The sequence below is a fragment of the Medicago sativa genome, chromosome 7, assembly GCF_051527215.1.
Source record: "Medicago sativa cultivar Bolivia chromosome 7, Bolivia_mono, whole genome shotgun sequence".
NCBI lineage: Eukaryota > Viridiplantae > Streptophyta > Magnoliopsida > Fabales > Fabaceae > Medicago > Medicago sativa.
The window spans coordinates 93,433,094-93,448,912 of NC_140755.1; the positions used below are offsets into that span (position 1 = coordinate 93,433,094).

The 15,819-nt window shown below is 31.7% G+C and overlaps 2 protein-coding genes and 1 long non-coding RNA gene across 3 annotated transcripts; 1 reads left to right on the forward strand and 2 right to left on the reverse strand.

Moving 5' to 3' along the window:
* Window positions 1-517: 517 nt before the first annotated feature.
* LOC146910426 (uncharacterized) lies at window positions 518-6,951 on the reverse strand. Its single transcript, XR_015017664.1, has 2 exons — window positions 6,326-6,951; window positions 518-941 (listed from the first exon to the last, which is right to left on the reverse strand). It is a non-coding gene; the product is annotated as an uncharacterized LOC146910426 (long non-coding RNA).
* On the forward strand, window positions 4,576-5,553 carry LOC146910427 (uncharacterized). The gene has a single exon (XM_085723087.1). The coding sequence runs from the start codon at window positions 4,934-4,936 to the stop codon at window positions 5,351-5,353; it is 420 nt and encodes a 139-aa protein (XP_085579213.1). The 5' UTR covers window positions 4,576-4,933; the 3' UTR covers window positions 5,354-5,553.
* Window positions 6,952-10,886: 3,935 nt separating the features above from the next.
* LOC146910428 (protein CANDIDATE G PROTEIN-COUPLED RECEPTOR 7-like) lies at window positions 10,887-12,780 on the reverse strand. Its single transcript, XM_085723089.1, has one exon. The coding sequence runs from the start codon at window positions 12,546-12,548 to the stop codon at window positions 11,226-11,228; it is 1,323 nt and encodes a 440-aa protein (XP_085579215.1). The 5' UTR covers window positions 12,549-12,780; the 3' UTR covers window positions 10,887-11,225.
* Window positions 12,781-15,819: the final 3,039 nt, after the last annotated feature.

A 15,819-nucleotide genomic window follows, 5' to 3' on the forward strand; every position in this document is an offset into this window, starting at 1 on the left:
CTTTTTATATGAGCTCGTATGGTTACATGCTCCTTATGTTAACGACCTCTTATTGATAATTGCGAATAAATTTCATCCTTTTTATATGAGCTCGTATGGTTATAATGTGTAGTTGTATTATTGATTTGCTTGCTCCAAGAACAGGTGCTTGCATTCATTGTTAAATGAAGATTTGATCAGAAATATGAATTGAATTGGACATCCATAATTGAATATGCAAATTTTAGATCCACGATAAGTGGAGATGAATTTTGTTTGAAATCATTGATTCCTTCTTTCACCATTGTGTTTACCGGTGTTTTTGGTAAACAATAAGACTAGTTTTAAATAATTACATGCAGGATCAAACTCGAAATCTTAAGACATGTTGTGCAGTGATTTTCCAAAAAATATATACGAATGTTCATCATATTCATGAGTTTGTATATGAACACGATGAAGAAAATTGCTTTTAGGATGAAGATATGTGTCTTTCGACAGGTAAAAACTCTAAGTTTTAAAAGCAAAAAAAACTTAAAAGAAAGTAAACTGCATTGCTGAAATGAAAATGGTACATCAAATCATGTTACATACATTATGACTCTTTTCTCTCTGTGCTTGGATAATTCGAGTGTAAGAACTTTTGATAGTGATTTGTGACCATGTTTTTCCTATGAAAAAACTACTATATATACATAAGAGAAAATAACCAACAGACTAACGGCTATAAACTACATCTTTTCGAAATTTCGACAGCTTCAACATGTTTTCCATGCGTCTGAACCTTTGAATTTTCTTCTTCAAGGAGAATTTGAACTTCGTTAAAAATAAAGTAGTATGTCGAAAACCAATCTTGTCGATAGCTTCATGCTCTGATCTTGGACTTGAAGAAATCTGTAGCTTTGACCACCACTTTCCCCGTCGAAATGCATAAAAGAAAATATGGTCTAACAAATTGCCCCCTAAAAATGCCATTTTCGAGTAAACAAATGAAGGAGAAGATTGACATTTTTGTGCAGCATAAAAGAAACACTGATTAAACATTTGTCATTACTTATAGAGATTCAATGATTTTTTTTTCAAAGAATGACATGCTTCCTCTCTGTTCCTCTCTCTCTTTGTGTCTTTTTTTTTTTTTTTTTTTATGTCTAAAACATATTTTTTCTCTTGTTAAGTTTATTTTATGCCTTTGATTTAAAAAATGTATTTACGTGCTTTAATTCAAATCTACTTGCACTTTTGCTTATTATGTTAGATATATCTTAAATCATAGTCTTTCATATTTTTCACCAAACAGGGTCGATTTATGGTCCATGTTTGTAATTTATTCTATGTTGATGGAAACATTGTTGGATAAAAATAAGGCTTAAATATGTAAATTGTCCCTGTAAGTTTGTGTGTTTTTGGTTTTCGTCATTGTATCCTTTTTTGTTGCGAAACAACCCCTATAAGTTATAAACGTTTTGGTTTTGGTCTATGTCGTCGTCATCTGTTACAAAAACATCTATGTGGCAAACGAAGGATGACGCGGCGACATATGTGACGTGGCAGACGACGCTGATGTCTCATTCCACATGCTGGGTCACAAAGTTAGAGGGACCAAAATCAAAAAACAAAATTCGCAGAGAGACCAAATCCTAAAATTCATAGAAAACTTCATCTTCTACCTTCATTTCCTCTTCTTCATGATCTTCAACACATCATCATCAAACTTTATAGAAAACTATCTTCATTCATTCAGCTTCCCGTTTCTCTCGCTCTACACAAATTTGGATTGATTCATCACTCTCTCTTAGATATCTCTCTAAGACAACTTCTTTCCATGTAGACACCATCATTGTTCTCTTCCATTGTTGTTTCGAAGGTTGGTTTTTTATTTTCATTTTCATTTTCATTTGTTAGCTCTTGGTTTTTGCGACCATTTTATCTCTATCACCCTCTTCTCTCAATTTCACTATCAATACTCAAGTGAGTCGCTGCTAATTTTAAAACCCGTGTACCTATTGATGCTTTGTTTTTTTTAAAGTTTTTGATTTTTTTCTTTCTTATTTGATAAATTTGATTAATGGGATTTTGTTTTTCTATGTATGCATTCTATTCCTTGTATGCTATGTTCATGCAATTTATGTATCTGGTCATTGTGGGTACTCCGAATTTACTTTTAGTTAAGCTAAATGGGGTTTTAAAGAATTTTTTGATGAATTTTGTGTAATGATGTCGATGATGATGTTGATGTTTGTTGATGAATTTCTGGATTTTTCTATAAAGTTTGATGAGGATGTGCTAAAGATCATGAAGAAGAGGAAAGGAAGGAAGAAGATTAAGTTTTCTATAAATTTTTAGGTTTGGTCCTCTGCGATTTTTTTATTTATTTTGGTCCTCTAACTTTGTGACTCAGCATATGGAACGACACATCAACATCGTTTGCCACATCGTCATGTCATCCTCCGTTTGCCACATAGACGTTTTTGTAACAGATGATGACGACAGGGACCAAAAACAAAATGTTTATAACTTATAGGAGTTGTTTCTCAACAAAAAAAGATACAGGGACGAAAACTTAAAACACGCGAATTTACAGGGCGAGTTACAAATTTAAGACGAAAAATAAAATTGTAGCGTTAAATCAAATATGAAAAATTGTTGAAAATGAGTTGTTTTTAACTGTGTAACTTGATTTTAGTTTCGTAAATGTAAAATTTGTATTGTATCGCAAAAAAAATGCAAAATTAAACCAACCCAAATTACATTGGTTTGATTCAAATTTTATTTTAAAAGTCAATCAAACCAAACCAAAATGCGTACATTTTTATCTTACGGTTCAGTGAATCAAACCGCACCGCAAACACACACTATCAAGTATGAAGATGAATTTCTTTGAGAGAGATCGCTTCAGGCAGAGGAACAAGTGGCATTCAAAATGATAAAAAATGATTCTGCTGACGAGTATCCAACCAAATATTACTAGTTAAGAAACCTTTTAAGGATGTTGATATCCAACCAAATGTTAACCAGTGCCCGCGGGGCACTGGTTAAGTATGCATATATAGTAATATTGCATTGAAACTTGTGAAGTCAACTCTTTAAAGGTTTAAAAAGTGTTACTTTTAAATTAAAACTTTATTTTTTTGGTTTCCTTAACCAGTATCCGGGGGCACCGGTTAACACAATCTTTTAAAAAACATTTTATTTTAAAAATACAAGTCGTAAATTTTATCTATGTAATGTAATAATTACACTTTTTTTTTGTTCAAATTCACAATGTTTTAAGAGTATTGATTAATGGTCATCGTGAGCTTAACTCAGTTGGTATGAACAATGTATAATATATGTAAGGTTCGGGGTTCAAACCCCGACCGCCACCAAAAACCCCGACCACCACCAAAAAAGAGTATTCATTAATAAGAAAATAACCTCTTTAAGCTCTTTTGAGTTGGTTTTTTCTCTTTTAAAAAATGCTCTCAATTTTGAATACAAATAACACATGTAACAAATAGATAAAAATAAATTTAAATATTAAAAAAAATGTAACAAATACGATATGAATATATATATATATATATATATATATATATATATGTGTGTGTGTGTGTGTGTGTGTGTGTGTGTGTATGGTTTTTTCCTTATCATTTAAAAAGTGTAACAAACTAGATGAGTATATTTATAAAACAAACTAGATGATGTCATTAAAAAAAAGAATTTAGATTTTATATATATATACATATATTATTTTTTTGAAGGAAGATTATATATTTTTTGTTATATTGTTGGTGTCATTAAAATAAATAATCATGATTAGTTTGGTTTCTTATAACTTGAAATCAACAAACATTTATATTTTTAGTTTTAATCCAAATCAAAATTTCTTAAAAAAAACCGTTAATAATTTTCAAACGTTAACGTAATAAAAATAGCGCAAAGACGGACACGTGATTGCACGTTTTTTCGCCAGTGAAGTATAACTTATTCCACTAAACTCAACTTGTTTTTTTTAAGGATTAAACTCAGCTAGTTGGTGATATGAATGATTAACTTGTAATTACGGTTTTTTTTTTGATAAGTTGTAATTACGGTTGTTAGTATTAAATTAAGTAGTTAGTTACTGTTAATTATTCTTTAAAAAAAATTACTGTTAATTATTATTAGTCTAAAGTCCGATCTAATAACTTAGCTAAACTCAAACTTAGCAAGTGTACATTTTTTATGGTCAAGTAGGTTAAAGATCAGATATTCAAACCCCAATCCCGGTATATATAAATGAAATGTTCATACCAAGCTAAACTCAAACATGATACATTTATTTGTACTTTTAATAAATAAAAATGATAATATATTGCAAATTAAATTAACATTTTTTTTTTTGCCTTCCTGTATTGAAAACAAATCTAACGTTGTCCATCGACATCGCCTATTGGGCCAATTTCTTCCCTCCTCCATTTACAACGAAGATATACAAAAATAAAAATCTCTTGTAAATTTTATATGATTCATCATAATAATCAAAATTTATTTTCCTTAGGCAACTTCGTGCAGAAAAGGCTATGTATTAGTATTTAATAATAAAAATATCAGCATTAGAGTCACATCACGAAGAACAGAAAGGCAAGCAAAGGATAAAAAAAAAATATGAAAACACGATTCTCCCATTTGGCTCTTGTTTTTGGCACCTCATGGCTCCCTAAAAACACATTTTAATATGTAAAAATACCATAACAACAAAAAACTCTTCAACTAACAACCAAATAGAAAAAACATAGTGATTGCAAATCATCATCACACATGATATAGCGTGACAAAATTCCACTATGAATCCATTTGAGTAGTCTTTCTTTTCATTCCTTTCTCACACACCTTTTTCTTGCCATTTAAGCTTTTAGTATTTTTCTTTACTCTTGCAATTTATATCCCTCTTTGAAGATTGCCTACTATACGTAAGAACCTAAGAGGGAAAAAGATGATGAACTCTTCTTGTATATCAAATTGCATTAACGATGCACGAGACCCACGCGTTCCGGTGAGAGCCAGCTATGTGAACCTCTACAAGTGGCCGGAATCAGACGCTGCGTTTGTGAGGTCAGTGAGTTCCGGCCGAGAAAATGGTTCGCAGCAACATCCAAGGGTGGTGGACAGCATCTCATGCAGACAACTGTATCTTAGAAGCTACACATTTTGCAGAGACGATGAAAAGAAAGTGATGGAAAAGACCAAGAAATGTTTTGGGAGGGTAAAGGTAAAGAAGGTGAAAGCCAAGGAACGTGTGGTCATTGGGAAAAAAGCTAAAAAGATATCTTGCTCTACTTTGTTTAGTATCTTTCAAAGGTTCTTGTCTTGCTGTGCTAGTGTTGATGTTGTGGATGAAAACCATCACTTTTAATTTTATGGTTTGTTGATTTTTTTTTTTTTAGAGGAGGTTTGTTTGATGGTGTTGTTTTCCTTTTTCTATTTATAGTCTAGAGAAATGATTTATGCGTGTTATAAGTTTATTAACTATAAATTTTATTTAAGTTACAAGAAAGATGTCAGAAATGTGATTAATTCTGGGTTCCTTGAATTGAGAAATTATTGCTTTTATAACTTCTTTTTTTCTCCTTGCATTTTTTCTATGATTTCTTTGCAAAGTTATAATAATATGTTCATAACAAGGTAATATAGATAATATTCTTCTATAAGGTTTGCATTAATTTGGAAAATAATTAAATATTTTTGAAGAGTTGAATATCAAAAGACAAAACATCTACGAGTTTTAATTATTTAATTTTTTTTGAAGAAGCTAAATATAATTTTAATCATAGAATAATGTAAAACTTGAAATACTAAAAAAAAATACAAAATATTTTCATATGTTATATATTTTTTTTTTTGAAAGAATTTTCGTATGTTATATGTTAACCCAATGTTTATGTTAAGAGAGTTAATGATTTGATCTTTTTTTTTTTGAGGGAAGTTAATGATTGGATCTATAAATACAGAAAAAGTAATAAAACCTAAAGTGTCTTTACCAAACAAAAATTAATTATATGCATTCAGACAAATTCTAAGGATATTAGTTTTTTCGCAAACATTGGGATAAATTTTCTCAAGTTCATTAGTGTTTCATACCACAAGAAAAGTTTCAAGTAATACGAAATGCGAAAATACTCCAATATTCTTTCACAAGTTTTTTTTACAAAACTTTTACAAGTTTTTAGAACTAACTAGGTTGCAATTTATTTTTCTTCCATTGAAGATGTACTAAATAATTTCTTCATTGATAATTTTAATAATTATAGTACTACTGTGCAAAAAGTTAACGGTCAATTCTTTCGAATAAATATCAATATAATTTGGTTGAAACGAATGAACTCACTTGGATTGGTCTCGTGGGTTGATTGAGATTTGAAATGTGCTTCTCTTAACATCTTAACTTCGATTCTTCACGTTATCAATTTTGGTGGACTAGTTTCACTTCTTAAAAAAAAAAAAACTTTTGAAAAAAGAAGTCATTATTATTTTTTACTTAGTTTGCTGAGGTTTATAGGTGGAAATATACGTTTAGATTTTTTTTTTTTGACGAATGAAATATACGTTTAGATGTTTTTGTAGTTCATACGGTTATGACAAATTAGATATTTTACGGTTATGACAAATTGGATATTTTGTAGTTCATACGTTATGACCAAATGAGAATATATGGTTATTTTTACGTTGTATGTATGCGTCTTTAAACTATAGAAAAGTGAGTAAACAATAAAGACAATAAATATTTCACTATATTTTCTTTTCAAAAAATGGGTGAAAGTAAATTTATATTTTTCATTTTTTGGGTGGAATTTCAGTTTTTCTTTTTCTTTTAGATATCTGTGTGTTATAATATATTTATACTTCTATACTATAGTAATTGTAAGCTAAGTAGCTACCTGAATAATTTTAAATTATAATCCAAATTTTATCTCTTTTTTTTTTTTTTTTATGTTAACAACTTTGTCTTGTTGATGTTATTTCCCAAATTAAAAAAAAAAAAATCGGATCATTTTTAAAATAAAATAAACTTCAAAAGTTTGTACCCTTCCATGGTTGTCAAACCAGCTACACATTCAGACAGTTTTAGAGGCCACAAGTTTTCGGTTCTTTTAAGTGTCAATTAGTACTATAATATTTTAATAACAATAATGAAAACAAATATCTTTAACTCTGTGTTTGGCTTTGAGAAGAAAATGAGAAGAGAGAAATAGGTGAGAGATAATAAGAGAAGAGAGAGATAGATGAGAAATAAAGTAGATTTGATGGGTTGTTTGATATAAGAGAAAGAAGAGAGAAATAGAAGAGAAAGAGATGCTGCTATATTTTGAAAAGACAAAAACGTCCTTGAGTAAAAACAACATATAATTTATGATTGATTAATTTGTTTTTATAAAAATTAAATTGTTTTATTATTTTGATATAACTAAATTGTTTTAATTGATTAAATTAATAATATATTTTAATTCAATTTTAAACAAACTTAGTTTTTTTTTACAAGAACTTAGTTAATTTAATTTAACGTGTATTATATATTTTTCAAACCCAGTTTTTGAATTATTCAAAAAAACAAAAAACTCAGCTTTTGAGTTTATGGTCGTTTTTTTTTTTTATGCAAAGAATGTACAGTTGTTGTTGGTTAGCAGCTACCCAAACGTCATTATAATATGCATGACATAGTTGCAGATGTGAAATAGCAATGGCATAAATGTAAATTGGCCCTCTCAACTTCACTTCTCTCATGTTTCTCGTCACAATTGAGGAGAAGTAAAAAGGTGGTAGGACCCACCTATTTTTATTCTCTCTTCCCAATTTCTTTGCTATCCAAACAAGAGAAGTTTGGAACTTCTCCTCTATTTCTCTCTTCACTAACTCTCTCTTCCCTAATTCTCTCCAACCAAACAAAGTGTAAAGGAATCTGCAAGAGTTGTTCTTTGCTAATTTGAATACAGAGAGATAATGTTTTTGACAAATATACAGAAAGATAATTAAACCATAGAAAAGTGAGTAAATAATAAAGACAATATCATATATCATTTAAATCGAGTGAAAGGTATGAAGAGTGAACCCTAAAAAAAAGGTTAAATATGTTATTGGTCCCTACATTTAGCATGACTTTGAAGAATAATCTTTACATTTTAATAAATGTTTTTAAAATCCCCACATTTTTACTCCGTTAGTACAATTGGTCCTTGCCGTCTATTTTTGATGACTGGGCTAACAGAAGATGCCACTAGGATGCCACATGGCCTCATTAATGATATGTCATGCCACATATTAAAATCCTAATATAAATTAAAAATTTAAAATCTTAATATTTTTTATTTATCAATCACACTTAAAAAATTAAAAATAAAACAATTGCTGGATAAAATTTGCAGCATACCAACGACATTAACCTCATCTAAAAACAGAATCCTCACAATTTTTGCTAGATAAAATTTGTTGATTGAACTATGTCTAAAGACATCATTCAATGCAATTTACAATAATACTAAGATCTTACAAAAAAACTTCAAACATAGTACCAACGGATTCCTTGAATCTAGTCTAAATCAAATGTAACCAAAAAATACCAATTCAAAGCCGAACATAAACACCACCATATCTAGCGACGAATGTTAAGCAAATCCTTAGCTTCACTCTGCTCCTCCTCCATAAGCACATCACTAACATACAGATTCAACAAATCAGTCTTCTTCTGTAGCCGCCGTAATCTCGACAAACAAAATCAGACAAAGCTAAAACTGAAAAATCATCAATTTTGTTATGGGTTTTTGCTATAGCAATGGTGTCAGATCTGATAACAGTTCCGATTATGGTGAGTGGTCGGATCTGAGCATCAACGACGGCAACATCGTAAGGCCGAATACGTAGAGGAAGGTGAACAACGCAGAGGAGGATGGGTGTTTCGATGAAGAAGGAATTTCAAATCCCTAATTTTTGAAAAACTGAAAAAATGATGGAGGAGAGATGAAGATGATGATGATGCTGGGTGGTGATGGTAGAAAGATCAAGGAAGAAGAAGAAAATGGATTGTTTTATTTTTAATTTTTTAAGTGTGATTGATGAATAAAAAATATTAAGATTTTAATTTTTAATTTATATTAGGATTTTAACATGTGGCATGACATATCATTAATGAGGCCATGTGGCATCCTAATGGCATCTTCCATTAGCCCAGTCATAAAAAATAGACGGCAAGGACCAATTGTACTAACGGAGTAGAAATGTGGGGATTTTAAAAACATTTATTAAAATGTAAGGATTATTCTTTAAAGGGGGAATTAGTCACTTTAGTCCCTGAATAGGAAATGAGTAGTCACTTTAGTCCCTGAATACAGAGAAGTTGCAAAACAGTCCCTGAATGTAGACTATGTTGGTCAATTTCAGGGACTAAAGTGACGAACGAAGTCTACATTCAGGGACTAAATTGACTAACAGAGTCTACATTCAGGAACTATTTTGCAATTTATCTGCATTCAGGGACTAAAGTGACAACTCATTTCCTATTCAGGGACTAAAGTGACTAATTCCCCTTCTTTAAAGTTGTGCTAAATGTAGGGACCAACAAGGTATTTAACCCAAAAAAAATATCTGCATTCAGGGACTAAAGTGACAACTCATTTCCTATTCAGGGACTAAAGTGACTAATTCCCCTTCTTTAAAGTTGTGCTAAATGTAGGGACCAACAAGGTATTTAACCCAAAAAAAAATATGAAGAGTGAAGAATTCGGACTCCACTTTGGTGCCATAGCTTGTGTGTCATTGGTGCCATAGCTTGCATCTCCACCACACACACACACACATCACACACACATCCCCACACACATCCACACACATCAATGGCCAGGATTTTCCCAATGGCACAAATGGCACACAAGCTATGTCATGGAAGTATTTTCCGAAGAATTCTGTCCTTTGGTTTAAGCGGAGTAGAAATACCTTTCACTACAAGGACAAATAACTTTACCACCACCAAGCACACAAATAACTTTTGACCAACCCATTTACTATTTACTATACAAGGACAAGTCAGAGCATTCTTGCACTTCCTCGAATATTCCTTCGTACTATTTAACCACTTTTTTCTCAACTAAATAAAAAAGAATAAAATAATCTTTTTGAGCAAGTTAAATTCTCCTCTCCTATCACTATGTTAAAATTTGCATTTCTTCTCTTCTGGTAACCAACACAATCTAACTTCATAATATGCATTTCTTTTTCTTCTGAATTTAAAGTGCCAAAAGGGTAAAATCCAAATTTCATATAACCAAACGAATTGTTGCGTACTTTAAGAATTGAGTAAGAAAATACATTGATAATTGAGAAACAAATTTCAAGTTAACTTGATGATTTTGTATTTTTGTTGGGAGACAAAATGTGCTCTGTGCAAGTGCATATTCCGCATGGAATCTCACACAACTGGCAATCAAAAGAAGTTAAATACTTAAATTACAATATACTACTGAATAAGAAGAAGAAAATTAGTATTTAGATCTTATAAAATCAATAGTAGTACAGTTAGAAAATCAAGGTTGATATCTTATACAGAAATGATTTGTTATGCATGCATATAATACCGACCATTATTTTATTCACTACAATTGATATTAGTCAATTTACTCTCTCTAAGCTGAAGTGAATTGTTCGATTCAGATGAGTCAGATTCAAAAAAAAATAAGACCTTGTTGTATATTAAAACAAAATCAATGAGCAATATGAAACCAGAAGACACTATTGAAACATATCAAGATGTAATTGCACAACATTGCTGGATGTCAAGGAAGGCAACAGTAATACGTGACTATGAAAAGTTTGAATCAAGCAAAGCAAGAAACAATCAATGAATACATAAATGTACAGCAACTATCCTCAACATAATCTCAAGCAGAAAATCCACAGAAGAATGATCAGTATAATAACAACTCAGTAATAAGTAATTGAGTGTACAATTTCTCAAGCGACATATATCAGAGTTTTGTCTATCCGCATAATTCATCAACAACATCATCAACATAAGGAAACTAAACATACATGAAGTATTGAACATTCCTTTACAAACACATTAATTTGAAGGCTTGGATGGTATAGGGGAACAATGAAGAAAAGGGTAAGCTAAACCAGATAAAAGGAGCAACCTGAACCACCACCAGTACAATACCGAATTCATGGAACAACCTAATCTTTGTGGTGTGGCGAAGATATCAACGCATAGGGTTAAGTGCAAAATTTCATAAACAGAAACTTTAAAGCTCAAATTCTTCATCCCTGAGAGCAATTTGAGCTGCTTCCTCTTCCTCCTCATCAAGAACAAAGTACTCATTTTTCTCCACAGGTCTAAACATATAGAACATAATGATATAGAAAGCAAGACTAGCAGTCTCTTCAGCAGCATTACTCACCCATTGATACTTATAAGCAGCAATAGTTCTCAAAGCAAACACAACAATTCTTGTAAAATACAGATACCCAATAACAACAATATAAAACTGTCTAAAAAGTGTCAATTTCGCAAGATTCCTCGAAGCTTTTCCATCTGTTTTCGATGTTTCCCTAAGTGATCTAATAGACCAAACGATAGGGAAAATAATAGCACAACAACAAATAATATCAACAAGCAAAAACACCTGATTCCAAGTAACCCAATCTTTGATAAAAGGACCCGTCTCACCAATCACAACGGAAGCTAAATTAGCCAAAACTTGCAGAGGAATCACAATCATCAACACTTTCTTTTCCCTATCTTGCAAAAACGGTTTCAGAAACGACCAACCAGTACCGATCAAAACAATAACAGTAAACAACACAACAACACGAATAAACTGAAAAATGTAGAACAATACATCCCATCCATGAGGTAAACCAGTGACCTTAACATAATGCTTATCCTCTGCAGCACAGATAAGATTCAAAGCCTTCATGATAAGCAAAACAGCCATAAGAAGATGAATGCGGTGAATAGAACGTTTATTGGTGTAACAAGTGTATATCCAAAATACAAAGAAAGTTAAGTAAGCAAGGAAGAAGAGGAAAAAGAGAGAAGGGAGTTGAGTTTGTCCAGCGGAGAGATAGTCTTTAGAACCGTCTGCATCGAGATTGAAAATCTCGGTGCGAACGAACATGGAAACAGAGGTTTCAGGAGCGCAATTAGCAAAGAAGAGACTGTATTCGTTAGGGGTAGTGACGGGGTAAGAGCGGTTGAAGGAAGCGGAAGGAGGAGGAGAGAGGTCACGGAAAGTGAAGAGACGGGAAATGTAGTGAGAATCGAGGACACAGAAGGAAGGGTTTTGTTGGATCTCGATGAGGACTTGGATGAGGGTTTCTTCGTTGAGGAGGAAGAAACCGAGACGGGAGGATTCGGGTTGGGAGGAGGAGGAGAGAGGAGTGACGGAGACAGAGGAGACGGAGATGGTGACGTGGCCTTTGGGAGTGAAACCGAATTTTTCGAAGAGGATCATGGGGCGGGTGTCGGAGGTGATAGTGAGGGATTTGATTTCGGCGGTGGTGGGGGAGAGGAAGAGGAGGAAGGTGGTGAAGAGGAGGAGGATTGGGATGCAGGGTTTCGACATTGTGTGATTTGGGGGGTGAATGATGAATCTGTTTATTTCTGAAATTGGAGTTGGGTGAATGAAGAAGAAAGCAAAGGAGAAGAAGGGATCTGAACGCTGATGTTGTCACCGCACCACACCAGTAACACGACGTGCCACCTACGTTATTGGCGTTAATTAATTTAATTTGCACACTAGCATTTCTTTCCTTTTTTTTTTGTTTCTTACAAATAATAATTAAACTTGACCAAATTATCCATACATAAATGTACTCGGACTAAATTTATGTAAACGTAATTCAACTGAATTTACATAGACATGTTTCAATTAAGTTTACGAAAACGTATTTGAAATGAGTTTTGTAATCGTATTTAGAGTGAGTTTTCATCAATGTGATTGAGTGTGTGTTTGGCATGGCGGTGGCGAGAATTGATTTTGATAGAATAAAGTTTGAAAGAATTGATTTTGGTTAAAAGTGAGTTGGGTGTGAATTGATTTATGTTTGGATACGCTTATTAAAAGTGATTTTTTTGAGTTGATGTTGTTTGTATAGTTTGAATAAAAATTGATTTTGTATAAGTAATGACCAAATTACCCATTTAACTGTGTTTAAAATTAAATATCTCATTCTTAATTTAGATAATCATTTAAATTTATCTAAAATCATAAATGAATTTTTATTGGTTCACAAATTTATTTTAAAATAATATCAGTTTATGAGAGTCTTTTTTTTTTTTTAAATAAAATCATTTGACATATTTTTAAAGAAAAACGTTATTCTCATTATAAAAAAACTCACTTAAGCTAATGGGCTAGGTTAAGTAAGAAAAATACTAACATGCCCAATTAATGCTTCTTCATCTCTAACCTAGATAATGAAATATGGCTGCAGCCTAAAACATGAAACAGGGGATTCATATAATCAAAACTGCATAAATGCACATGGCTATGAAAGGGGCAAAACTGGTAAATCAAGTTTGTTTGCTGCAGAATTGATTACATGAAACGCTGAAGCTTGAAATTTCTGCTTCTCTCAAACTCACGTTTAGCTTTGAAAAGTGAAATACTAGAATTGCTTTTTGTTTTGTCCAAACATCATTGAAAAGGGTAAACTCACTTTTGGCAATTCAAACTGGCTTTTGGATGACAAAAAAGCCATACCAAACAGACACTGAATAGAATTTGTATAAGGATTGGTATAAGTGTAAAATACCAAGTTAAAAAAAATACACCATCCGGTCACTACTATAAGCAAAAATTAACATTTTAGATTCATTCATTTAATGATGTATGTAGTCTATAATAAAGACCAAATACATCATTAAATAAATGAATCTAAAATATTGTTTTTTGCTTATAATAGTGACCGGAGGGTGTATAGTGTAAAAATACCAAGTTAAAAAAAAATATAAGATAGTTATGAAAGAGATTAAAAAGACGATGGACAAAATAATAGTGACCGGAGGGTGTATAGTGTATTATACATGTAATTTGATTCTCTTCAAAAAAAATGTAATTTGATTATGAGTTTAAATGTTTAATTAGGAACATTTACTGAAAAGACAATGCATTAAGTGAATCTTCAAAAACTCCAAGAAAACCAACGTGTCCCTTATTGCAAGTAAACGATTTTGTGCATATGTTGCACTAGGCGACTTGTTTTGCAACCCTACTCTGTGGCTCAAGGGTTAACCCTTGTTTGATAATGTTTACGGTGCCTATGTTTCCATTAATTAACTCTGACTTATTTATATTTTTAGTCTATGCAAATAGGGTTCATTTGAAGTTTGATCCATGAACTTACTGATCTTTTCAAACATCTACTGCAATTACTAATCACTTAAAATTTGGACCCTTAACATAGTTAATTACAACCACGTCATTGATTAACTGACTTGACAGTCCTGAAAGGTTAAGTGGTTTGTTGACTCATCAAAACTTGCTGACTAATTACACACCTGAGCAGTGTAGATGCAAGCACGAAGCACAAGAAGAAATGTTTCATCTCCATTCCCACAACACGTGAAAGTAGGAGAGATCTGAACGCCCCATCTACTCCGTCGAAAGTTAGCAAGAATACGCCAATGCATAGCCAACCAAATAAATGTTCGAATGCGACGTGGGAACTTCCACTTTCAAAGGATTTTTCAATCACCCTCTACAATTGTGCAATTTTGATGCCACAAGAAGTAGACACTTTGAACTGTGAAATAATGGATATTGGTTCCTCCCCACCCTATAGTTTCAGAGCCATCATCATCCATATGAGGCGAAAACACAATAATCTGACTAATAGTATCAGCTGGCAAGTTGTTCTTTAGGAAACTGGTGTCTTAATGTCCTGAAGAAGTTAGAACATCCCTAAAAAAAAGGGTAGTGTCGGCCTAGGTTTGGTTGCTTGCAAGTATAAGAGATTCATTATTAAGAGACTACTTATCTAGCCATAAATTAGTATACTACATATGACAATGGGGAATTGAGCTAAGTATAAACTTAGTGAGAGGGAGTGATTCTTCCTACCAAACTTAAACATTGTTGCTTCCAACCACTCAACTTACTCTGAATTCTGGTAACATGATTAAAAGGACCTATCGAGCTTCTTCTAAGAACAAAGTTAGCTCACATGTACCTACCCAAGCTTGAAGCTATGGACCAACAACTCTATTGTCATATAACATTCCTCCAATATAAAATGGACACCATTTTTTTTTTAAATATAAATTTTAGTTATGACTTCATTTTTTTATATATAAATTTTAGTTTTGACTTCATTTTTTGCAGAAAAAATAACCAAATTTCTCACTAATGAGAAATAAATTATTCTACCATCTTAAATAAAATTTGACTTTAGACGAATAAAATCAACTTTAAAAAACCTAATAGCGCGTGTTTGTTTTAACTTAAAAAAATAGATTTTATGTTTATTTTTTTTAGTGATTTTCTTAAAAAATTTGAAGTTACTTTTTGTTCGTTTTACTATCCACAAAAATCATTAAAAAAATGATTTTCAATTAGTTCATGTGTTCTTTTTTAAGAAAAATTAGTTCATGTATCATCTCATTATTTTTGAAAAGGGATCTTAAAAACAAACTAATCCTAATAATTTTTTATTTTAGCGTTAACTTTTTTTAAACAAATACTTAAAAAATACAAAAATTATTATTTTTTGGGTCCTGCTAACCGGTGCTCCCGGGGCATTGGTTAAGCATACCATAAAAAAGAATTATTATCATAAAAGGAAACTATTTTTGACTTTATTATAAATTAATTACACAATTTCAATATATTAACT